Source organism: Cebus imitator, unplaced genomic scaffold, assembly GCF_001604975.1.
Source record: "Cebus imitator isolate Cc_AM_T3 unplaced genomic scaffold, Cebus_imitator-1.0 Scaffold250, whole genome shotgun sequence".
Lineage (NCBI taxonomy): Eukaryota > Metazoa > Chordata > Mammalia > Primates > Cebidae > Cebus > Cebus imitator.
In genome coordinates this window covers 1,816,965-1,842,466 of record NW_016107565.1, presented here as the reverse complement: position 1 = coordinate 1,842,466, position 25,502 = coordinate 1,816,965, and the positions used below count along the sequence as shown (strand labels likewise).

General features: G+C 33.7%; 1 protein-coding gene across 6 annotated transcripts in view; it reads left to right on the top strand.

The window, feature by feature from the left end:
* CSMD3 (CUB and Sushi multiple domains 3) overlaps positions 1-25,502 on the top strand; it is a 1,251,170-nt gene that overhangs the window by 612,858 nt on the left and 612,810 nt on the right. For all 6 annotated transcript variants that reach the window (XM_017498748.2, XM_017498749.2, XM_037727955.1 and 3 more), the window contains one exon: positions 12,583-12,695. In XM_017498748.2, coding sequence (XP_017354237.1) covers positions 12,583-12,695 — 113 coding nt within the window. The remainder of the gene's footprint in view (positions 1-12,582; positions 12,696-25,502) is intronic.

Here is a 25,502-nt window from a genome sequence, read left to right as displayed (position 1 = left end):
CCAAAATAGAACTGTCCTGGTATAATGAGCATTTTGAATTAAAAAGCATTAGAGATCAAGTGCTGGAAAAGACTTTTCCAGGATCAAGTCCCCATTCTTTCTGTAACCTGAAGATGATATATATATATATATATATATAAACTTCTGGAACACACTAGAACATCAGGCAATCACTCTGTACCCCAAAGAATCTCCAACTGGGAGGACAGAGTGGAGTTTTGGTATGGGACTTTTGCACCAGTTGCAGTGGTGGGTGGTGCCTGGCATCTCCTGTTCCTGGATAGTAACCTGGGATTGAATTGGTGAGGTGAAAAACCTGTTAGCAGGACTCAATCTCATTTTGCTGACTTGTTTTTCCTTTTTGCCAAATAAATTCCTCTAATCCGTCTTCTATGTGTTTGTGAGCCTAATCTTTCCTGATCATGTGACAAGAACCCATTTTATTTCCTACAACATTTTCTCTTATTAATCTGCCTTATTGTGAGTTGATTTTTCAATGAACTTTTGAAGTGAGCTAAGGCCTTTCATCCACACAGCCATAATAAAAATTTAATAGATTATGTTTTTTATTTTATATCCTATTTCAATTCTTGTAAAAGATTTTTGAGTGTACCTATTTAGGACTTTATCTATTTCATTTTAGCATAAAGTGACTGATTAGGAAGACTAGAATGAACTATGAACACTGAAGTTGCTCAGCCTGTAAATAAGCATGTATTGAAGTATTTTTTACCTTCATAAATAATACATCAAAAAGATGTATTACATATTGGTACAACCGTTAGTTGCAGCAAATCTCTTCAGGACTGCAGCAGCTTTAGTCTTGCTTCCTCATAAGAAAGAATTCAACAGGGAGGCATAAGGCAGAGTGAGAGACCAAGGCAAAATTTAGAGCAGAAGTGAATTTATTAAAAAATTTAAGTGAAGGAATGAAAGGAAGTAAAGTGCATTTGGAAGAGAGCCAAGCAGGCTACTTGAGAGAGTCAATTGCATGGTTTGACCTTTGACCTGGGGTTTTATATGTTGGCATGCTTCTGGGGGTGTTGCATCTCTTCTTCCCAGGTCTTCCTTGTGGTGGGCTGTCTGCAAGCACAGTGGACTACCAACACTTGGGGTGGGCCACGTGCTCAGTGTGTTTACTGAGGTTGTATGCATGTGTTCTTGAGGCATTTTCCCCCTTACTAGTCAAGTGTTACCAGTTAAAGTCCAATGTCTTACCTCCTAGTCCACATGTTTAAGCCCACTTGCCCAACAACTGAGATCTTATCAGGAAGCTACTGATCAGCAGTTTCAGGTGTTTCTATCTATTGGGAGTATGCCTTCCCCTCCTGCTGGCTGCAACAATTATTATTTTAGATAGTTAAATAACTGCCTGGCCATCACCTGATGATCACCTAATATTTCTGGTGCAAGGAGGCCCTCTCCTGCCCTGCTCCTATCTGACTACTTACTGTAACAGAGCTATTTAAAGACTGATTTAGGAGTCTTAAAAGAATGATGTGACTCTTTCCTCTGTAGCCTACAGTGTCCTTTACTGTCAGGGTTCAGTACAAAGTTGTCCAAAGCAGGGAGATTTCTACCATTTGAATCTGAACCAGGGTCTTTGAGAGGGAACTGAGAAGAATTGGCCATTAAGATTTTATACAAAGTAAAGGGTTTTAAATGAAATATCAAGTATTGAGAAAATGTAATTAAAGTAAAATTACCTACCAAGTCAATAAATTGACTTCACAAAATGTAAAAAGGAGTGAAACAGTTTTTCTGATAAATAAAAATTAAACCAGATTCTGATCTGCATCATAGGCAATCTGTAAAGGAGATTTCAAGAAAGAGAAATTAATCTCACCCTTTTTATATAGCCTGACAGATATAATCCATTACACACATGTTAATTGTCTTTATCAAAAGAAAAAATACATATTTATATCTTTATGACAATCAAGAAGTTACATGACAGCACCAAGTGCCTAGATTTTAACATTCAGTGAAACAGGAAGACAGTATACAATTTTCCTTGATGTTCGTATTTCAAAAAGATGGCCTCAAGTCCTCTAAGAAAGACATTTTTAGAATGTAAAACTGGTAAGAGTTTTATTTAGCTTGTAAAATATTTACACATATCTGAAAGAAAAAAAGAAAGCATTTACAACTTCTGGGTTTCTACAGGAAATTCTAAAGAGAAGTAGGGTTGGGGGAGTTCCCTTACCTTTATAATTTCAAGAAAATTTTCACATTTTTTCAAAGATTTGTATTTATACTTAAAACTTTCCTTTTGTGTTACCATTTTATGACACTATAATTATTAAATTATCTGTATTGCTGTTTCTGCGTTTCTCTGGGCAGTTTGCAGTTATCAAAATATATAGCCAATCCATTGTAAGAAGCAAAGCAAGGTAATTATCAGAAATATAATAGAATTTAATTTAAAATTATTGTGTTATTAGCCTTGGAAATATAACTTTTAAATATATTATTTAAGTGAACCAATAGTGAATAGTTCAGTTCAAGCAGATTCTTGATTACCCAGGAACAAAAATTCTCCATCATCCATTAATTTTATAAACCCTGGTGTTATATACATTGCATATACTTTCAAATAATTAGCTATTTGAATATTATTTTGTAGATCCTCATGACGTCTTGCTAAACCAAGCCTAAGGTATACCTTAACCCTAGGACCCAAATATCTAAGTTTTTAAATAAAATTTTTTTGGGGGGCCAAAAACTTTTTCTGAGTTTTTATTAATCATAAACGTGCTATTACATTTATACGATCATCTAGGACTTTTAGTATTTATTTTTCCAATTTTTTTGGAGATGGAAAACACAAATATAACCATTTTCTAGGATCATTATGAGGCACCACTAAAGGGCACAGATTGAACTTCAGTATTTAATATACATGACTTTAATTATTACAATTCTTGAGGACAAACTTAGCCTATGGGCTTTACATAAGTCCAAATCAATAATTTAATTATAATAACAGTTAATTAAATCTCTGTAAATAATAGACATTTACCTTTGTTTATACATTAATATTTGGACTGGAGAGACTTGTGTCCCAAACCTGATTAACTTATATTAGACCTGTCATTTGCAGTCTTACCTATAAACGTCAGATTTGTTTGTCTGTTAATTAGATGTTTTCCATTCTAAATCATCCTTCCATTCAAATCAGTTAAAGAAAATTGTATTTGCCTGTATGTATGAAATTTAGGGATTAAGTAGTTAGACACATATTAATTACTTTTACTTTGGGATTATTAAAAAATTAGTGAGAAAATGGTTTCACTTTTACTCTGCCAATAATTGGACTGTTGGACTTATAAGTAGATCATATCTATTCTGGTGTAAAAGAAAAATTGGACCAGACAAGTTAAACAAACAAGAAAGACTTTTCCCAGGACTATTGCAATAGAGGAGAGAGACTGAACTTGTCTGCTGAAACAAAAGGTGGGAGGGTTTTTAAGCAGTGGAGTGAGCTAGTGGAAAATTACTGGAAAGTTTTAGATGAGAGATTAGTCAATGTAAATAGACCATCTGTGTTTCAGTTGTTTCTTACTGAAGTTAAGCTCCTATTCTCCCATAGAGAGTGGGAGATGGAAGTGCTATCTCCTTCAATGATTACATTTCAAAGGAATGGCTTCAAGGATCTTGAGAAATATGCTCGTGGGTTAGTGAATATTTACATCCAAAAGGGCAGAGAATGAATTAATAATTGCAAGTTTTTTTTAACTTAAATGCTTTAAGAATCAGGTCAGGAACCTTTAGTCAGGAAGAAACTCACCTAAAGTTTTCCAAAGTTTAGTTAGGGTGAGTGGAACATTAAGCCCATCTTGATCACTAGGAGTCCAATTCTGAGCTGTTTGGAAATATGTGACTGTGGGAACTATTACCAGGAATACACAAAGAAAATGTAGTGTAACAAATAACATATTTGTTTTTTTTTTTTTAAGTTAAGTGTGATTCTTAAAGTAATTGAAATAACATTACTGCGAATAGGACAACAAAGCAGTCTATGAGCATAAACTCACCGGAATATCTTCTTTCACTTGAGTTCAGGGCCAAAATTAATTTTCTAGAAAATGTATTTTGAGTCCTTTTTAGGAACCATTTGGAAATTTTTCTGGGGTGCTGGCTCCACTTGGCAAGTATAAATCTGTGTGAGGTTTTCTTTCACTTTGATAGCCAGGTGGATGATCAAGAGTACTTGATCCTTCAAGTACAAGCTCAGCTCATCATACCTCTGGAACACATTCAGATAAATCAAATCTCCTGGTCAATAGGGTGGCAAATTTATTTCAGCAAGTCCTTCCAGGTCCTGATGATTTGGTGTCTCAGGGATTCTAGGGAAGAAAGAAGCGCCTTGAAGTATGAACATGATTAAGAGGGGACAGTTAAATTGGGCACAGGACATGATAACTGGCTGATATTCATAGATCTGGCAACCATTAGTTCAAAGGGAAAAATATACTTGTTTGCAGAGGTCATTTTAATTTTTGACATTGCTAACAGTAAAATGCTAGGCCATTTTAATTCAGTATATTGCCAAATCTCAGCAAATGAGCTACATTCATCTTATAGGAATCTATAAATAATTGCATAATTGTTAGGTGACAGTGAAAATAAGATGATTTCCTCTCTCAAATTCATTCTGCTTCTATACCCCAAAGTGGAAATCATGGGTATTAAAAAATACTTTACCCAGCTTGAGCATTTACATTTAAAGAGGGAAAGACTTCAGACCATCCAAACATTATATAGACTATAACTAGACAAAATATCATACTTTTTGTAGACATTAATTTTATGAAATCCAACTGGCACTTAGTTTCTGGTAAAGCTGGTTGGGGAAAACTGCCACTTGTACCTTATGAATGGACTGTAAATAATTATTCTGACAAATAGCTCATCTAATATTTTTGGAATATTTTTATTTTTATGTAAGCAGAGTAATAGTCTAGGGTCTTTAAAGTCCTCATTTTACTTAGAAGAGTATGTCAATGACACATTATTAATCAAATAAGAATTGTTATATGGGGATTACATTATTAGGTAATCTTCGGAGTTCAGTCGAATTTTTTTTAGCCTCCTTTATAATTAATTTGTGAATTTCCTTTTGTGAAGCATATTTGTGAAAATTAACAAAACTTTCTTGTATTAAAGGTGATGCTTCCAAGTTTAGAATCTGTTACATTTTAACAGTTGCTTTTGCAGCTCTGTCAGCAAAATAGTTGCATTAAAAATTTTTGTTATTCTGCTCTATGTGAGCTGTACAAATGATTACTGATCTGATAAGACAGTTGTACAGCTTCTAACAAATAAGCTATCAGTTTTCTATGAGTTATTTTACTTCCCCTCAAAGTCGAGACGTTTCTGTTTCTTCAGATTTGCTTTCCTATGTGATAGAGACCAAACACGTATTTTCTACCAACCTACGTACCTACCTACCTACCTACCTATCAAGAATTGCAGCTCTAGTAACTTCTATTAACTGTGCTGCTTGTGTCAGCTTAATTTTAGGCAAAGCATAAGCTTCCAAAATGTCATAAGAGGTCACCATAGCATACAAAACAATAAATTGGGCCATTTTTATCCAAGTGTATGATCCACCAATAAACATTATTAAACTGGCATTATTGCTAAAGACTACAGGCTCTTTGGCTCCCTATGTAATGAAAATTAACATGAGATCAAGTAGATTTCCCAGACAAGGTATTTATTTCAGGACTTGTGCTTAAGCACAATGGAGACAGCAGAGGCACAAGGGTCCTCTAGCTGGCTCTCCAAGAAAAGCCCATAGGGAATTTCTTTACCAGGTAACACATGGGAATTAACATAAGGGGTATGGTACGCAGGCTATTTTGTGCATAGCACATAAGTGGTAGGTATATTGATCATCATATCTGATTGTGATGGTTATTTTGAGCAATGGGCCACCTGGTAGTCTGGCCAGTGACAACAAGGCTATAAATCAATTGTGCAACATTCCTTCCCAAGGTGGGACACTACAAACTTGGTTTGATTTTTGACCTCCTAAGGCCCATTTCTGGAACTATTTAAATGTAAGCCATGGTTACACATTATGAGAGCATAGAAGAAGAACATAGAATGGCTATTTTCTTCATATAACTAGTAACAGGTATGGCATCAGTGAAGTAGTGGTATGGGTTTGTGATCAGAGGGAATGCAAGAAAGGATGCTCTAGTGGAGGTGAGCTGAAGCCCAATTCCCATCCTTTCTGTCTCATTACAGATAAGAATATCAGATAAATTGATTGGAGCTTAGTGTCTTCTCTTACCACTGTAATACAATCATGATTATCTATTTAATCAGGATCTGATAAAAGAGTAACATGATTTGGGATATTGCATCTCCTAAGCATAATATTGAGATTAATGCTTATTCTTAACTAGTCTTATGACATTATCACACATTCTGGATCTTTTGGACTTGTAAGATAGCTGTCATGTGGGACATGCATATAAGTGACCGCAGGTAAGGGCTTGAGTCTTTTTAAAAGTGTATCTGCTACTGCCACAGCATTTTGTCATCAACAGTGCCACTGCCTCCAATGAAACTGAGAAATGTATTATTAGTGTGTCATCTAATTCCAACTTTTTAGTTAAAATTGCTGAAGAAGCTCTTTTCTTTTCATAACAAAGCAAGTGGAAAGTTTTGCAAAATTTGGAACCCCCAAAGCTTATACTATAGAAAATTTTAATTTGAACACTTCTTCAGATTCTACTGACAATATCAGTGGACCTGAGAAATTATTATGCAGTTATTCCATTAGCGTTTGGATGCTCTACAAAAACTGAAATTCACTGTCCACAATATTCTACTAGTCCCCAAAATAGTTCATTTTTTTTTTTTTTTTTGTAGTAGAGCATTTTATCTACAAAATGGCTGACATCTACATAAGGCCTTCAGCATCAATAAATGCTCTAAATATTTTAACTCAGTTTGGCAATTTTGCAGTTTTTTCTATTGATGGCTTATGCCCTTGTGAATGAGAAGTTGTAACCAAGCCAAAGTGTCAGTTTTGTGTTGCTCTTTAGTTTCTGAGCCTACTGGCAAGCCATCAACATGCTAATTATGTACAGATCTCCCTACTGGGAAAAATTTCCCTAACTTTTTCTGATAATGATTAGATAAATGGTAGGAGAGTCAAGAAATCCTCGAGGAATACTTTGTCATAAACACTGGACTCATTTCTAAGTAAAACAGCAACAGAAATATAAACTTGTTTACTAGAGCAAAGGGGAAAAAAGACAGATCGTAGATAAATTGGAGAAAAAACTTTGCAGAGGATGGTAGCAAAGTACTAAATGTTCTAGTGTTAGAAACTACAGACATCAATGGAACAATAAATTAATTTTCTTCTTTAAGGTCTTGGCTGGGCGTGGTGGCTCACGCCTGTAATCTCAGCACTTTGGGAGGCCAAGGCGGGTGGATCAAGGTCAAGAGATTGAGACCATCCTGGTCAACATGGTGAAACCCTGTCTCTACTAAAAATACAAAAAATTTAGCTGGGCATGGTGGTGCACACCTGTAGTCCCAGCTACTCGAGAGGCTGAGGCAGGGGAATTGCTTGAACCCAGGAGGCAAAGGTTGCGGTGAGCCAAGATAGTTCCATTGCACTCCAGCCTAGGTAACAAGAGCGAAACTCCATCTCAAAAAAAAAAAAAGATCTTGTCCACAGGTCAATCGTCTTTATCACATTTATCTTCCTTCCTTTCTGGAAGTATACCAGTACTAGTATTACAAGGTGAGTGCCTTTATAAAATTACCACTTGTCTTTCAAATTTTTAACTGGTTTTATTTCTTCTAATAGAGCCTTTGACAAAGGGTATTGCTTGACACATGGCCATTGCTTATACTTTTTGTAAAGAATTTTTATTGATTCTACACCAGAAACTAAACCACTTGCTAGGGTCCATAGTGATGAATTGACTTGTTTCAGTTCAGGGCACTTTTCCAGCACAGAGTGAAAAAGCCACTTTTTGCAATATCCCTTTTCTTTCAGAAGGTACATAGTAATCAGATTTCTTTTTCTCCAGACACTTCCTATGGAATACAGAATATGGTAGTCTTTAATTTTCCTAGCAAGTCTCCCTGCAATAGATTTACAAGAGAAACTAAGAAAATCTATTGCCAATATGAGGCTCTAATTGTGTGGGAGCCACAGAAGAAAGGAGTAAGTAGAAGGCTAATTCAAAATACCAACAATCTGTGTTCTTTAATACCAGATGGAAAGTAAGACTTTTCTTGGGAAACTGCAGAATAAGTAGCACCTGTGTCTACTAGAAAATGCAGTGAGTTAGTCTGAGAGAATGTTATTGAAATGTACCTATCATCAGTTCCCAATCTGAGATTCCCTCAATTTGTCAGTTTTAGGTCATTCCCAAATTATTCCCCAGTCTTCTGGGCTTTTCTGATTCTCTTGTTTCTGCAGTTGCTGCATCCTCTGGATTGCAACATCTGGCTCCCTGAAGTATGGCATCTAGTTTTGTTTTCTTTCCTTGCTCACTGGACAGGCTGGCCAGAGTAGGGAGTATTCCTTTTACTAAATAATTCTTACTGAACAATTAACATATCAGGTTTTTTGTAATTTCTCTTCTTCTTCACATTTCTTTAGACTGTCCCAAAACTAAGCAACTGCTGCTAAGATTTAAGTCTGTCCTTGCCATCCTAATACCCTTTGTTTAATTTGAATTTGGATAGTCATCAAGGGACCTGAGATGAAAATTTGAACTACCCTTGGATTCATGCCAGTAGATTTTGAGAAAGCTTCAAAAGACTGCTAATGGAAATCAGTGGTAGATTCTCATGTCACTTGGATACACCATTGCAGTTTCACCCCACTCAATTTTAGAGGAAAGATTTCAAGAATAGCTGTATGCAGTTACTTTCAGTAAGTCTCCAAATCCCTTAGTTATCCCTTGTTTGTGGAGGGTGATGAACAGTTATCTGCCCTTTGGTGCAATGGATCAGCTTCTTTCATTAAATTAATGGAGTCTGCTGATTATGGACTCCACACAGGATCCTGTGCACATCTCCAGCCCTGGGACTGTAAACTGAAAACATGCTGCAGAGGATGCCTGCAAACTTCTGAGAAGCAGGGGAAAGAAGCTTTTATCTGAGATATATCAGCTGGCAAGGAGGCCCGTATAACCTCTCAATGGCATCAGATTCACTGGTGATCAGATAGGAAGAGCTGGTCTTTCTCACATTGTGACAAAATAAATGTAGAATCATACGACGTTTTTGGCTTATTTTCCGTGTTACTGTTTATTAGCCTAACACTATTTTTTTTGTCTTTTTCCAACCAGCTAGTGAAACCACTCTACATCTTTTTGTCTTCGCGTGGGGACAGTCTTTTATACAAGTTCTTAATTATTCCCAAATCATGTTCCTTCATAATTTCTGCTTTCCTAAATACATGAAATATAGATGATAAGGGACTTTTGGGGGCACAATATGTGCTAAAACATTGACTGGGCTCAGGGTTGGGCATGAAGTACACAAATCTGTGTCCTCAAACAAGGCAGATAATTGTGGTATTGTCCTTCGTTGGAGGGAAATATACTAACTAGGAGAACCAGAGGCCTAAAACACCATTGCTTTCATCTTCCCAGAAGTCTGTTAAAGCAGAGAAGGATAAAGAGACACAAGGGATTCAGAAAGAGCAGAGACAGTGGAAAAAGGAAGAAGATTCAATGAAAGTGCATTTGATTTTTCCATTTCCTCTTCCATTCTTCTCAATCTTTACTTCTGGTTATGCAGATCTTTTTAACTTATGTCTAAGAATAATATCTATCCAGTAAATACCAGCAAATCATTTGCTTGGGATGAGGTCTAAGAATCATAACAAATTCTAAAAGGTTTGGCACTTCTATGTATTCCAAATATGACAGAGATATTAGCTGTTTAGGAGAAAGAACTGTGGGCAATATCCTTGGCTTCCCCTACTTTTCCACCATCAAAGTTAATTGTAATCCTGATGGGAACTGCATCCCAATTACCCATGAATACTCATTAATAAAATTTGAGTTTGTAGAGAGTAGTCTATCCAGATACTATTTCAAAAAAACAGAGATCAAAAAGGGAGAACTTATAATTAAGGGACTCTTCTATGACTGCTGTGGAGGCAATGGACCTTCAGCTGGTCCACTCAATTCAAAAACTACCATTCATATCCTAATCCTCTTTACCAGGTAGTTGGATAAATGTGGTTAAAAGTAAAATCTTTTGCCAGCCCAGTAAAAGCTCTCCAAACTAAAGGGAAAAATGCAATAGTTACTCTGTTGAATAGGATTAAACCAGACTGTGATGTGCATCATAGGAAATCTGCTAAGGAAATTGCCAAAAATAGAAATAGTATAAAGATACAATCTATTGTATATATGTTAATTGTCCTTATCAAAACAAAAATAAAACATTTCCAGTCATTATGACAAGCAGGAAGTTAAATCACAGAGCTAAGTACCTCGGCTTTAACTCCCAGAAATACGAAGACAAGACATCATCCTCTTCTATGTTCCAGTTTAAAGAGGTGGCTCCAAAGCCACCAAGAGAGAAATTCCTGGAATGCAAAACTGGCAAGATTCTTATTTAAGTCTTAAAATATTTAGATACACCTAAAATAAACAAAAATTAGAATTTCAAGTTTTCTAAAAGAAATGCTAAAGAGAAGTTGAGGGGGGGAGTTTTATTTTTTTGACATCAGAAAATTTAAAAACAATTATTTTATTATTATTGTTAGACTACATATACTCTTACACCAGCAATAAGTTGGGAACTAGGTGAAATCAGGGCAATAGGATAACAAGTTAGCAAAGGAACAATTTAGCTGTTCTTTATGAACTGACAAAATACCATTCTAGAAGTTTCAGGCTAATGGAACAGTTCAGGATTGTAAATGTTACAGGAGGATATAACAAATAGCAATAATTCAATTTTCCCAGAAAAACACTTTGAGGTAGTTTGCTGTCATGTTTGATATGGTATAACTGATGCACATGCTAGATAGATATAAGCTCTCAATCCCATTTCATAATGGGTTTACTTTACTTTCTCTTCTACCTTCAAGCTGGAGTCTTTACCCTTGCCCATAAACCTGCATCTTCCTCTCTATTGTAGCTAAAAAAAATAAATAAATAAAAAACTAGTAACTAAGAATCACCAATTTGAAAGTTAACATGCCCCAAAGTTTAATTAAAAGATGTTTAAAATGATTGTGTATTGTCTATGTGAATGTGTTTTTATATTATGATAATTTAAAATATTTTCTCACAGGAAGAAAGAAATGAAGATAATCTAAAGTTCCATAATACATCATGGTATCTTGATATCTTACAGTGTTCTTCAATATCATGTATAATCCTATAATTAAATAATGGTAGTTTACCAAGTTTTTTTGTGATAAATTCCCATAAATTTTGTAACACTGACCACTGGTTACATATATGTACTGCAGATGGAGTTTTCTGAGGTCATTTTTACCATTTTAGTAGTTGACTACACACAGGGCATTTTGCAGCCGTAGTCACTTCCAGGACATGGTCAACCACACTGCCATCTGTTGGTCTACTCATAGTAGAGCCGCTACCCAAAACACAATACTCTCACGTTTTTACAATGAAAGGAAACTTTACATTTCCTGATGTATTTTTCCAGCAATCCTTATGATAAAGTAGGCAAACATTTACTAATTTCTTCCTTTGGAAACCTGTCTTTTTTGTATGTAGTTTAGAATCCCTTATCAATGTGGACGTTTACTCTGCAATGAATCCATTTTTTCCTCTTTCCTATTCTTGACAGGCTTCCCCCCAACCCAAGGTCTTATTAACTCATTTGCTTTCATCCTTTTTATGACCTTTGACTTCAGTTCAAATATGCAACTACAGCATCACTGATGACAAACAAAACATGAAGTAATTTCCCTTCTTATGGTTATAGAATTGCATTACTGAATGAGAGATTAGTATTGAATGGATACAGTTATGCTGCATCAGATTAGCAGCATATTTCTTTAAATAAAACTATTTACAGAAAAACATATGTGACATGGGCAGCCTATAATATACGTACTATATTTGAAGGCTTGTGTACTCAACATTAGTATTGCAAAGGGTTAGATTATACTCTTGGCTACTTTATTGTTTTGTGCAGAAATATTTTAACAATATTTCTCTAGAACAAAGTTCTATGAAACTGGGAATGTTCAGATGTATTTGTGATGTTAAAAATACTTGAATATTTTCATAGATCCTCTTTTTCTTTTTAGTTCAAAAGGAAGTACTGTGTAGTACTCTCTAACGATCCAGAATTTCATCATCTTGCTTCAGTAACATGGAAGATCTATCCTAGCTAAACACAGAATAGTGTTTTTATAATAACCTTGTTCACTAAATTGTATAATTTCTTTCTTTTGTTACATCAACACTTACTGCTGTACATTTATCTGACTCTTTTTCTAGCAAAGAAAGTATTGAGAAACACATCTGTCTTATAATTTATATGTAGAGGGTGTTTTAATAACCATCTCTCCTTTCCTTGTTCATCTCTTTTTAGGCTGACTGGAAGCTTTGTACCAGACTTGATAGTGAGCATGAGTAGCCAAATGTGGCTGCACCTTCAAACAGACGAAAGTGTTGGATCTGTTGGCTTCAAGGTTAACTACAAAGGTAATGATGAATTGCTATTGTAAGAAATGTTATCTTAATACCACTAGAGAATATTTTAAAATTCACATTTAATTGCATCTGCAACATTAAAAGATTTGCAGAACACATGCAAGAATACATTCCAACAAAAATAATTTCCTCCTTAATTCAACTACAAATGTTAATTACACTTATCGTGAAATAAAATTAGTTTTTCCTTTAAAATGTGTCTATTTTGCATACCTCATCTTTTTCTCAGGCTATTATACTATCATTGTGTTTGAATCACACTAGACTCCTAGCCTTCTCCATAATAGACATGATTTTATATTCTTTAAATATAATTCCTGGGAATTATTCTATTAATTATTAAATACTTAAATATAACAGTAAAGGACTGAAATCCCCAAATATTCCAAGATGCAAATCTTTCTTATAATCTATCATTCACATAAATCATAGATCACAAATTTGTGAAATTGCTATTGCCCATCCCAATGTCAGTAGAGATACAGATCAATGATTAATTACTCGTGTATAACAAAATAATTTTGTTCTAGTTACATTTATCAGAAATAGATGCAAGCATTATGAGGTCATATATATCTTCCACACATGTTGGACCTTGATTAAAATCAATATATACACAATGAACATAACTAGAAATGTAAATTGCAATTCTGACTGAAAAAAAGTACTAATAAACTCAATTAAAAATCTGTTATAAAAATGAAAATATACAAGAGATCATCAGAATGTTATGTTGATTGAATTTATCATTACTATTGTAGTAAAAAATATTATTTTCTATCTTATCAAACAATTACTGTGAAAAATTCTTTTAATTACATAATAATAATTTTTTAATCAGATTTTTCTATTACAGACACTACCATGCTTTTGTTTCTGGACAAATGAAAATGAATGCATGATGTTGTCTGAGAGAGAGAACACATTCTTTCCGTTTTTGTTTTCTTGTGACTAAATTTGGTACTATATTAATTTGAATAGTTCAAGAAATCTATATAAATGCCAGTTTATTAAAAAGGTAAGCTTGATTATAGTCTTAATATATTCCCTATCAATTTAAAATATACCTCTATCCCCAGTAAATAAAACGAGATTACAAAATTTAAAGAATAATTGGCTTAAGTTAGATGTATTTATCTACCTCTTTTTTCTGACAACTTATATGTTACATGCAGAGGATCTATGTGCACATTTGTTACACAAAAATATTGTATAATGTTGAGGTTTGGAGTACAGACACTGTCACCCAGTCATATTTCTTGAAATACATCTTTTTCTCTTTCTTCCCCTCTCCCTCTAAATGGCTAAGCAAACTTGGCATTCTTATATTCTTCATGTTTCTATTATTTTCTTCATCCTGTGAAGGTTACCTGTCACAAAATCTATAGTCATTTAAACTTTAGAAACTGTATTAATCATTAATGATAATGCTTCAACAAGAAACATTTATTAAAACTCCTAAACAGGTGAAAGCAGCAGGGAGTTCTATCGATATTTACACAGCTCTCCCCTCTGCTATGGTTCAAGAGCTGGAAGTACATTGTATAGTAATACAATTAACATTATTTTGTTCTCCTTCTTCTCAGTTTTCAACAATAATAATTTAAAAACTCACAGATGATACACATGAAACAAACCCAAGACATTCTAAATGAATAGTGTCCTTATTTTCTCTCTCCTTTTCTCTCTTTTCTTTTCTCTCCTTTAGACTAGAAGTGTCTCTTGCAGTCTAACCTGCTGCACATTACTAATGATATTCTTCCAGCATCAGAATGGTGATCATATTACATTTATGCTCAAAATGTTTCTCTATTTTTATCTTTAGAGATAAAGTCCAAAATCTTCATACATTCATTTCCTCCAGCCTTCTCCATCTCCTTTTCTGTAAACTCTAATTTTACAAAATTATCCATAACTCTCTGAACCTTGCAAGTTGTTTCACAACTTTGATTCTTTGGACATTCAGTTAATCTACCTGAATCACTGCTTTTAACTTAGCACAACCTCACTCATCCTTCAAGGCAAAGTTCAAATATTTACTCTTCTGTGAACACTTGGTTAACTCTAACCATCATGGAAGACCACTTCTTCTGTTTTATGAACAGTGATTCATATGTATTATGTAACTAAATAGAAAATATGTCTTACTTGTCTTTGTATTTTTGCTAGCAATATGCCTGCCATCATCATAAGAAGCTAATAATTATTTGTTCAATTAAACTGAATAAATGATTTTGCCTATATAAATGAGGTAATACTAAGCAAAGTATGTCCTCAAATGTTTAGTTTACTATGGTTTTTTTGTACTGTGAAAACATATTTTTGCATTTTCTATAATTTAAAACCTATGCTCAAAGTTGAAATAGGGTTCATTTTGAGAAGTTACAAATTTTGAAGTGCACATAGCAAGTTCGCCTACTAAAAATAATTTTCATAATTACCATGCTCTCTGTTGAGTAGTGTGTTGGTTCTAAATGGAACACCTGCTAAAAAAACTTTCCAGATTGATCTAAAGATATCTTCTGTTTTTGTCATCTGTAGATTTTGCACGAGATAGCATTAAATGTAGATCTCCTCTAAATTAAATATATGTGTTTATTGAGTGGTTTCTCTCAAATTTTTAACATTTTAAACATAGTGACTAAAATATATAATTTAGTCCTTGTTTTTTTGTGATTTATTTTTATTCTTAAATTCTGTTTTGCTCATTAAGAAAGTGTTTTTGAAAGTTTATTTTAAAGAAAATACGATTTCAAATGATGTCTGCTGTTAGAAACTCAAAATAGAAAAAAGATTAAAAAGCTGAGCTTTTCTGATAGAATGAGGCTGGGAAGAAGACTTGGTACCCTCAATTGATTTGATTGCCTTTCATTCCCTCCAAATGTAGGATGAACCCTTGGACTCCAAAAAACATAGTTTGAAAATGACTGTTCTAAGACTGTACTATTGACAGAGGAGCAAAATTTTATCTATGACTATAAAATGGTACATAGTTACCTAATTAAGTAGTCATTAATTGTAGAACTGCTGCTTTAAATCTGTGGAACTATGAATGCTTTTTTCTATGGAATTTGGACAATATCTATCTTAAAATATAAAAAGGCAACAAATGTTGCGAATCAAGAAAACAGCCTTTAAATCTAAATTTAGTTAATTTTTATTCAACTAGTATTCATTTCATGTTTTTGTTCATGGAAGTGCACTGATTACTGTATACAGTAGTATAAATGAGTAAAATGCCACTGGACTCTTGAAAAGTTAATGATATTCCTAACTTTTAGAAATCAGTAACAACCATATAAGTCTAACAAAGCTGTGGCCATTCGGATTCACAGGAGACTTTTTTTGTTTGCCAAAACTATGTTTCAAGATGTGACATCAAATGCCATTCCGAAAAGGAAGTATAACCTACCGGTTCACGTTGCCCTGTTTCCCTTAGAAACATTAGTTTTGTTCCCTTATTTTTATATTGTCGTTATTTCAAATACATATTAATCAGAATTCAAAAAAAAAAAGCCAGTTCTTTTCAATGAACACATTAACATCCATTAACACTGAGGTACTTTTTGGATATTTTCAACTTTGTCTTAGCTTAAGGAACATTAGAAAAGTAATTAACAATTATGAATATCCTGGTATATTCCAATTATTTTGCCTATATTAACTCATTAAATCTCATTAGAATGGTCAGAGGTAAGAATTATTACTCATTTTTACAGATGAAAAAACTGACTAGGATTTAAGCACCGTGATGATAGGAAGTTTGGTCTGTTTTGTTCACTGCTGTATAACCAGAATGTAGCATGATGCCTAACATATAGAAAGCAAACAACAAATATTTGTGGAATGTCTGAATAAATGAATGAACATGAATGGTTAATTATTAACTTACTGCAGAACATAGTTTCTGCTCTGTTTATTTACTTCGTTCTTTTTTCCATTATGCAGTATTGTATCCTAAGTGATTTTGAGGGGTTTTTAAGAAAAGTTGAAAATCCTAATCAGTGTGGAGAGTAGGTGGACAACAAAAGATTGAGTTAAATTACTGAGCTTCCCTTAGCTCATCATGTACACATCAAAATAAAACATATGCATGCATGTGCACATGCACAAACAAACACACAGACAAAAAACATCTGATTTCACATAAGAGATGTCTGCAATTTTTTTATTTTCATATTGTTACTTGGCATTTCTTAAGACATGGATTATTTATGAATGCTAACTGATTATTACTAATATAAAGAAAATTATTGGGTTTTGCATATCTGTGTGGCATTTGGCCACTGTATTTAATTCTTTTGTTATGTTTAACTATTTCATGATTAGGCATTGTAAATAATTAGGAAGACATGCACTAGAAAATTACAGAAAACCCAACTAATAGTGACTTAAACAAATATGTATTTACTATTGCCACATGACATATCCAGAGGGTAGATGCTAATGTTATTGTTATCTGAGACTCAGGTGCATTCTTGAATTCCCTCTACCTTCCTCAGCCTACTTGTCTTCATCTTCAATGTTATAATTTTTGTCAGAGGTCTATTGTGGGAGGAGACTGGAACCCTCAAAATTCTATTAAATTATTGTGATGAGAGCTGGCATTTCTGTCTTACTCTTCTTTCCATGGCAATTAATTTATATTTGAACATTTAATATATTTGACAAGGATATGTGGAAAGAATCTTTACCAAATGTAGGGAGTTCAAATACGTTTCATTTAACTTCTAGTCAAACATTTTTCTGTATCCATTGACACAATCTTTTATTTAAATTATGTCACTCCTTTAACTGTATTCATAGTTTTTTCCAATGCTAGGACAAACTTTCATTTCTATGATAAAAACCTTCTTGAAAATGATGACCAATCCCTTAATATCCCCTGGGATCAGCTTACTAAAAGTTTGACTAAAATAATTATATTTGTAAATTTGAATTAGAGTTTCTTTTTGGGGTGGTTTTATAAAATTTTGCTTTTAGAATATGGTTGTATTACAGAATGAGTAAGGAAATTTGCCAACGCCTTGTAATAGTATAAATAACATAAAAGTTACATGTGTTTTAGGGTAAGAAAGACCCTAGATATAAAACTATCTGGGCATTTTTACTTAGAGATAAATATTTAACAAATTTATATTTTTTAATTTGTCTATAAATCTCTTCAGCTCTTTTCTTCAATTAATACTGGTCATTTATATTTTGTTAGAAAAATTTCCAGGTCATAAACAGTAATTTCCAAATATATGGACGTTTCATGTACATTTTCTTTTTAACAAAAGTTTCTTTGAAAAAAAAAGATATAGTATATTGATATTTTATTTATGTGTATGTTAATTTCAAGGCAGTAAATTGTTTACCTTTCTCTCTTTGACTGCATCTGCTTTCTTCCCTGCCTGACAATCCTTTCTTCTTTACTAGTGACTGAAATACTCTAGGCTCTGATAAACCTTATTTCTCTTAATTCTATACAGCTCTACAGGTTTAGGCCAAACTAATCAAAATTCCCTTGGAAAGGTTATCAGTCCAGGCCAGATGCAGTGGCTCACACCTGTCCCTAGCACTTTGGGAGACCAAGGAGGATGGATCATCTGAGGTCAGGAGTTCAAGACTAGCCCGGCCAACATGGTGAAATCCCGTCCCTACTAAAAATACAAAAAAACAACTGGGCCTGGTGGTGTGCACCTGTAATCCCAACTACTTGAGAGGTTGAGGCACGAGAATTGATTGTACCTGGGAGGTGGAGGATGCAGTGAGCCAAGACCACGCTGCTGCCCTCTAACCTGGGTGACAAAGTGAGATTCTGTCTCAAAAAAAAAGAAAAAAGAAAAAAAAAAGAAAGGTTATGAGTCCAGCATCTGGGGCAACTGATATAGTTTCTGGGTGAAATAAATATTTTTTCTTTTTTTTTTTGAGACGGAGTTTCACTCGTGTTACCCAGGCTGGAGTGCAATGGCGCGATCTCGGCTCACCGCAACCTCCGCCTCCTGGGTTCAGGCAATTCTCCTGCCTCAGCCTCCTGAGTAGCTGGGATTACAGGCACGCACCACCACGCCCAGCTAATTTTTTGTATTTTTAGTAGAGACGGGGTTTCACCATGTTGGCCAGGATGGTCTCGATCTCTTGACCTCGTGATCCACCCACCTCGGCCTCCCAAAGTGCTGGGATTACAGGCTTGAGCCACCGCGCCCGGCCAATATTTTTTCTAAGATGGTAAATTCTAATAGTGATTTTACTTGGTGATACTGGTATAACTTTTATTTTATGTTGATAACTTGCCAACAGAGTCATGGCAGAACCAACGACTAGAAAGAAAAACATAGCATTGTGGACAAAATTGGAACTCCTAAATTTAGCAGTTCCTGAAAGGAACACTAGACTTTGGTCTTTCAGTTGTTTGAGGTTATAAATTTCTCCTTTCTTAAGACATAGTGAGTTCAATTTCTGCCACTAAATTAGCCTCTCAACTAAATGAATACTGATAAACACATTTGTTATCTCTTTGTTTAGTTTTTTCAACATAGTGTTAAATTTAGTCTATAGCTTCCTCCTTATACATATTTTAAGTTCAACTTAAAGGTTTCTCCATACACAGTGAACCATAACTTACCTAAATGTGTAAATAGGCTGGGACTTCTTCTTATACCAATCACTGAGTTTTGGCCAACCAAAGGATCCTTTTTCTGTCCATAAATCTTTGACCAGGCAGGAGTGCTGAAGTCTCTGCAGACCTTTTTGTTCGTTTGTTTGTTTTGGGAGCTTCCTGATTTGTGAATCATTCTTTGTTCAATTAAACTCTTTTAATTTTAATTTGCTGAAGGTTTTTCTTGTAACAAAGTAAGAAGAAAGAGTCTATATTATAGTTCAAGGCTTTCAGATGTATTTCTTTCTTTATTTAAAAAATGTGTTAACATGGAAATATATTGCAGATGGGCCCAAGGAAAAGTGTGTACCCACAGGAAGGAACAGTTTTATGTGAGTTAATTAGTGTTCACTATGCTCTCTTTTTTTCAGGAAAGGAAACATAGAAATATAAGAATTACTTTCTGCTACCAATGTATATTCATAATGAGCAAATTTCTTTATTTATCTTAGCACCTGTGTCTTAATGCCATTTTATATTATTTAATATATATTTATATAATATATCAATATATTAAATATATTTATGAACATATTAATAAATACATTAACAATAATATATGTTAGTAAATACATTAGCAATATAATGTATATTTATTCATTTATATACACACAGTAAGTTATAGTTCCATTCAGTTTTGTTCTCAAATCATGAGAAAAATTGAGGTGTTTTTGAAGTAGCATCAACTTCTTTGTTCTTACGTGATTAATAATGACAGAAAGAAACAATTGTTTCTCATCATTCAAATCATATTGTGTAGTAAGTGTTTTCTGTAAACTTTCTGTAAATGTTTTAAATGGTTTTTTTTACCCAGAAAATTTTTTGTTATGAGTAGTTCAGAAATAGACCTACATATTGTGGCCAATTGATTTTCAACAAAGATGCTAGAGAATTGCATCAGAAAAGATATTATTTTTTTTTTAATGGTGCTATAACAGTTGTATAGCCACATGCAAAAAAAAAAAAAAAAAAGATTTTTAACTATTAACTCATTCAATTTACAGCAATCAACTTGCAATATATTATAAGACCTAAATTTAAGTGCTAAAGCTATACAACTTTTGGAATAAAACACAGAAGAAAAGCCTAATTACCTCAGTTTAGGAAAAGTTACCTTAGATAGGTGATCAAAGGCATGCTGTATGTTATGGGCTGAATATTTATATTTCTCCCAAATTTATATGATGAACCTCTCACCACTGTATGTGATGGTGTTTGGAAATGGGGCCTTTGGGAGGTAATTAGGTTTAGATGAAATCATAAGAATGAGCCCCTCATGATGAGATTAGTGCCCTTATAGAAACCAGGGACCATTCACAATCTCTTCACCATGTGTGGATCCAGCTAGAAGTGAACTATCTGCAAGCCAGAAAAAGAGCCCTCACCAGAACTCAACTATTCTGGCATTCTTATCTTGGAATTTGCAGCCACCAGATTGTGAGAAATAAATTTCTGTCACATAAGCTGCTCAGGCTATGTAATTTTATAATAGTACAGGAGAAAACTAAGATAGATATTTAAAAAATTGATAAATTGGACTTCATCAAAATTAGAAGTATTTGATCCTCAAAAGGTATTGTTAACAAAATGAATTGCAAGTCACAGACTGGATAAGAATATTTGCAGAAACATATGTAATAAAGGACCTGTATTCAGAATAAAGCAAACAAACCAATTTAAAATGGGTAAAAGAGTTGATGAAACACTTCACAAAGAAGAGATACAGATGGCTAAAAAGTGTATGAAAAACATGTTCACCATCATTGTTATTAAGGCAATGTAAATTACAACTACAAAGAGATACTACTACATACCCACTACAGTGGTGAAGATTAAAAAATGTTGGCTTGGCAAGGAAGTGGAATAACTGGAACTCTTATACACTGTTAGAAGGAAGATAAAAATTGTATAACCATTTTGGAAAACAGCTTGGCAGTTTCTCAAACATATGTCTACCTCACAACCGAGCCATTTTACTCTTAGACATTTTCCCAAGAGAAATAAAATCAATGTCCACATAAAGACTTGTACAAGAATATACATAGCAGATTTTTAACAACTTCCACAAACTGAATCCAAATATCCATTCAGAGGTGAGTATATAACAAAAATAGCATATGTCTACACAATGGAATACTACTCATCAATAAAGAAGAAAATGCAATTAACACATGCAACATAGATAAAATTCAAAATCAATATGCTAAGTAAAATAAGCCAGATGAAAAAGAGAATGATGCTATTTATTTAAAATTCTAGAAAATGCTAATGAAATCCATAGTGACTAAAAGCAGATTATTTGTTATCTGGGTGCATGGATGAAGGAAGGGATAGATTACCAACAGGCTGGTGAAACCTTTACTGGGTGATAGACACATTCGTTATTATTTTTTATATCACAGGATATGCCTCTGTCACCCAGGTGAGAGTGCAGTGGCACCAGCCCATCTCAGCTCACTGCACTCTCTCAAGTGATCCTCCTACTTCAGCCTCCTGAGTAGCTGGGACTACAAGCATGTGCCACCCTGCGTGGCCAATTTTTGCCTTTTTTATAGAGATGGAGTTTTGCCACATTGTCTAGGCTGGTCTTGAACTCCTGGGCTCAAGAGATCCTCCAGCCTGGGCTCCCCAAAGACCTGAGGTTACAGGTCACCATGCCTGGCCTAAATGTTCATTATCTTTTCTGTGATGATGGTTTCACCAATCTATCAAGCTGCATACTTTAAATATGAGTAGTTTATTGTTAGTCATACCTCAATGAATCTGTAAACAAATTTGTGTTAATATTACCAATTATCGTTTCAAACTGAAAGCGAGTGTAACCTGTATTATTTTAATGGTATTGCTATTTTGGGAGAATAAGAAAAAGATTATGAGTAGAATGTTTTCAACAATTAAAAAGGCAAGAGCAATGTTTCATTCAAAGTGATTAAGTGGAAGAGAAAAAAATATTCTCAGAATTTATTTTTTAAATGTTGAGTGGTTATACTCTGCAGAGTTGAAGTTTTGTTTTGTTATTTTCTCAGTAGGTTGTATCTATTGCAAACAAGAATTTCAAAGATATAATAGAGATTATGATAGGGGAAATCTATATCCAAGCACCAAATATAATCAACCACTTAATCCTGGTGGTGCATCAATAAGAAATATCTGACTTTTTTATATTCATCCTTTTGTGAGGAACTGATCATTTCTGAGATTGGAAACATCTTTCTTTTTCTGCATATATATGACTTTTTTTTTCACTTTTGCTCCATGTATTTGCTATTTTCCAACACTTAATTGTGTATTTCTCAAAAAATCCTACCATTTGTAGAATCCCAAGATTTACCTTCGCTATATTCCTTAGATTAGAGTCAGGCTTAAAAAAAGTTTTCACCATATATTTGTATAGTGGAGAAATGAAATGATGGTATCTGGCAACAGTCATTTGTATGTATATTTATTTGTCTTTTTAGTTAGCACATATAAACAGAGATCCTATACTATACATTATTGCAACCCACAGCACTTACCACAATAAATAAATATATCAATCTGTAATCTGTAAAAGAGATCAATTAGATTAATGTAAAACCCAAATAGCTCTTAATATTAGAGAATTGCTGTACTATTAAAAGTTGATTCTTAAATTTTTGATATTAAAAATGTGTATTAAAGCAGAAAACTAACAATGAATGAATAATAAAGATCTGTCAGGACTGTTTGAAGCTTTATGGGTTCCCAATAATTCCATGCATTCTTTAGTTTTCTAGTGCTACAAAATCAAATTAGTAAAATAAAATTATGTAAAGCATAGTTATATCATTTTTTAATTTTACAAATATTTCCTTTTTCCCCATATCCTATCCTTTAGCTAAAGTGAATTCAATTTAGCGGGATCAAAGTCATCAATAAGCCATGCTTAAATGATGATTTGTTGTTTTTTAAAAGAGGATTCTGTCAATAATAAAAACTTTAATAAGTGAAAAGTAAAACTGAAATTTCTAGTTTCTTAGGAACTGAATTATCTGTCACATACTAACATAATATAAGCATGTTGCATAGATACATTTCAATGTTCATACAGTTAGATTTGAGTCCAAACTCACTTATTTAAATAATTGTTTTTCTCTTAAGTGTTCCATAGGCATTGCTGATTTAATATTTGCTGTAAGATCAGTTTCCATATCTCTAAAACAAGAAGCATAGATTAAGTAGTCTCTGCATTTCCTTTGAGTTCTAGCATACTTTTATTAATTTGATGTTGACATATTTATTGTGCTATTCAAAGATATTACACTCAATATTGATTGGTTATAATAAACTGAGATACCTTAAGTGGGACAGATGTTCCTTGTATGAATTCTGAAACAATCTTTCTCTCAGAACTTGCTGCAGATTTGATACCTTATTGTCTGATGATGGTCTCTTGGCACTGAACCAATAAAGACCTTTGGGTTCTCACATTTTTGTACCTTTTGAGATGTCTTTTTATATAATTTTTATTAAAAAAAAAATCCTGGAGTCCATAAGAAGCAATTTCTTTTGCCTAAGAAAAATTATCAAGTCATGGGTAATATTTTGTGTGCGAATTTTATGATAACATTTCAACCTGCCTCTCAGAATAAAGAGGGCTTAAGCATGACTCATGAAAACATTTATATTTGAGTAAGGTTTATTCTTTTTCTTCTTGCTCTTTATTAACTTAGAGGTTTATTTTATTTTATTTTACATTCAGTACACCAAGTTCTTTCAGAAAACAACTGCTTCTAAAATGTCCAATTTAACTTCGTTTATCGCAACTTGCTGAGAACTAAACCTTTTGCTTTTACCTGCCAAGAATTGGTATGAGTGGTGGTAGAATATTAAAAGTTATGTCAATTTAAAAATATTTATAGAGTTTCCACTATGTGTCAGGAATTATGAAGGGGATAGAGTACATAGTGAAATATAAAAGACTTAGTCATTATTTTCATTTTAGAGGGACAAAGACTGATACTTAAAAAATAATTTTACATATGATGAATACTAAAAATGAAAATCAGAATGTGCTTTTTGGAGACTATAACAAGTCACCTAATGCAGCCTTCAAGGAAAGATTTCCAGAGGTGGTGAACTTTGAATGAGACCTGAGGCTAAGTAGCGGGTGGGAAGTGGGGCAGCATAACCAATGTGTGCTAATGGTAACAAGTTTCATTGGAGCTGAGAGAATTTTAGGATGCAGGATGCATGGCAGGAATGGAGAGACAGAGGTTTTAGGAGTAGTCCTAGATAAAACTGAAAAACAGGAAAGTACATGCCATGATTTGGTGCAAAAGGCATGTATATATCTATGATGACAAAAGATATCCATTTCTCCAATGGAGGCGAAAGGATACTTCAAACCCTTTTCATATATGCAGGTTTCCCAATTTTCCCCTGAAGACAAGGACCAGTATTTATTAAAGTAAGGGAATCATAGAACATTGGAACTGAAAGAGACTATTTTAAAACAAAAATTTAATTTTTCATTATTATGGGTACATAGTAGGAATATAAATTTATGAGTAAATGAGATATTTTGATGCAGGCCTACAGTGTATAATAATTGCATCAGAGTAAATGGGGCATCCATCTGTTCAAACATTTGTCATTTCTTTGTGTTAATAAACATTACAATAAGACTCTTTTAGTTATTTTAAAATGTACAATAAATTATTTTTCACTATAGTCAGCCTGTTCTGCTATTAAATACAAGGTCTTATTCATTCAATCTAACTGTATTTTTGTATTGATTCATCATTCACATACCTCCTCACCCTGCCACCCCACTGCCATTCCCAGCTTCTGTAACCATCATTCTACTCTCTATCTCCATGAGCTCAACTGTTCTAATTTTTAGCTTCTGCAAATGAGTGGGAATGTGGGAAGTTTGTCTTTCTGTGCCTAGCTGATTTCACTTTACATATTGTCCTCCAGTTCCGTCCATGTTGTTCCAAGTGACAGGATCTCATTCTTTGCTCTGGCTGAATATTACTCCATTGTGTATATGCACCACATTTTTTTTTATCCCTTCATCTGTTGATGAACACTTAGGCTGATTCCAAATGTTGGCTATTGTGAATAGCGCTGCATTAAATGTGGGAGTGCAGATATGTCTTCAATAACCTGATTTTCTTTCTTTTTTTGTTGTT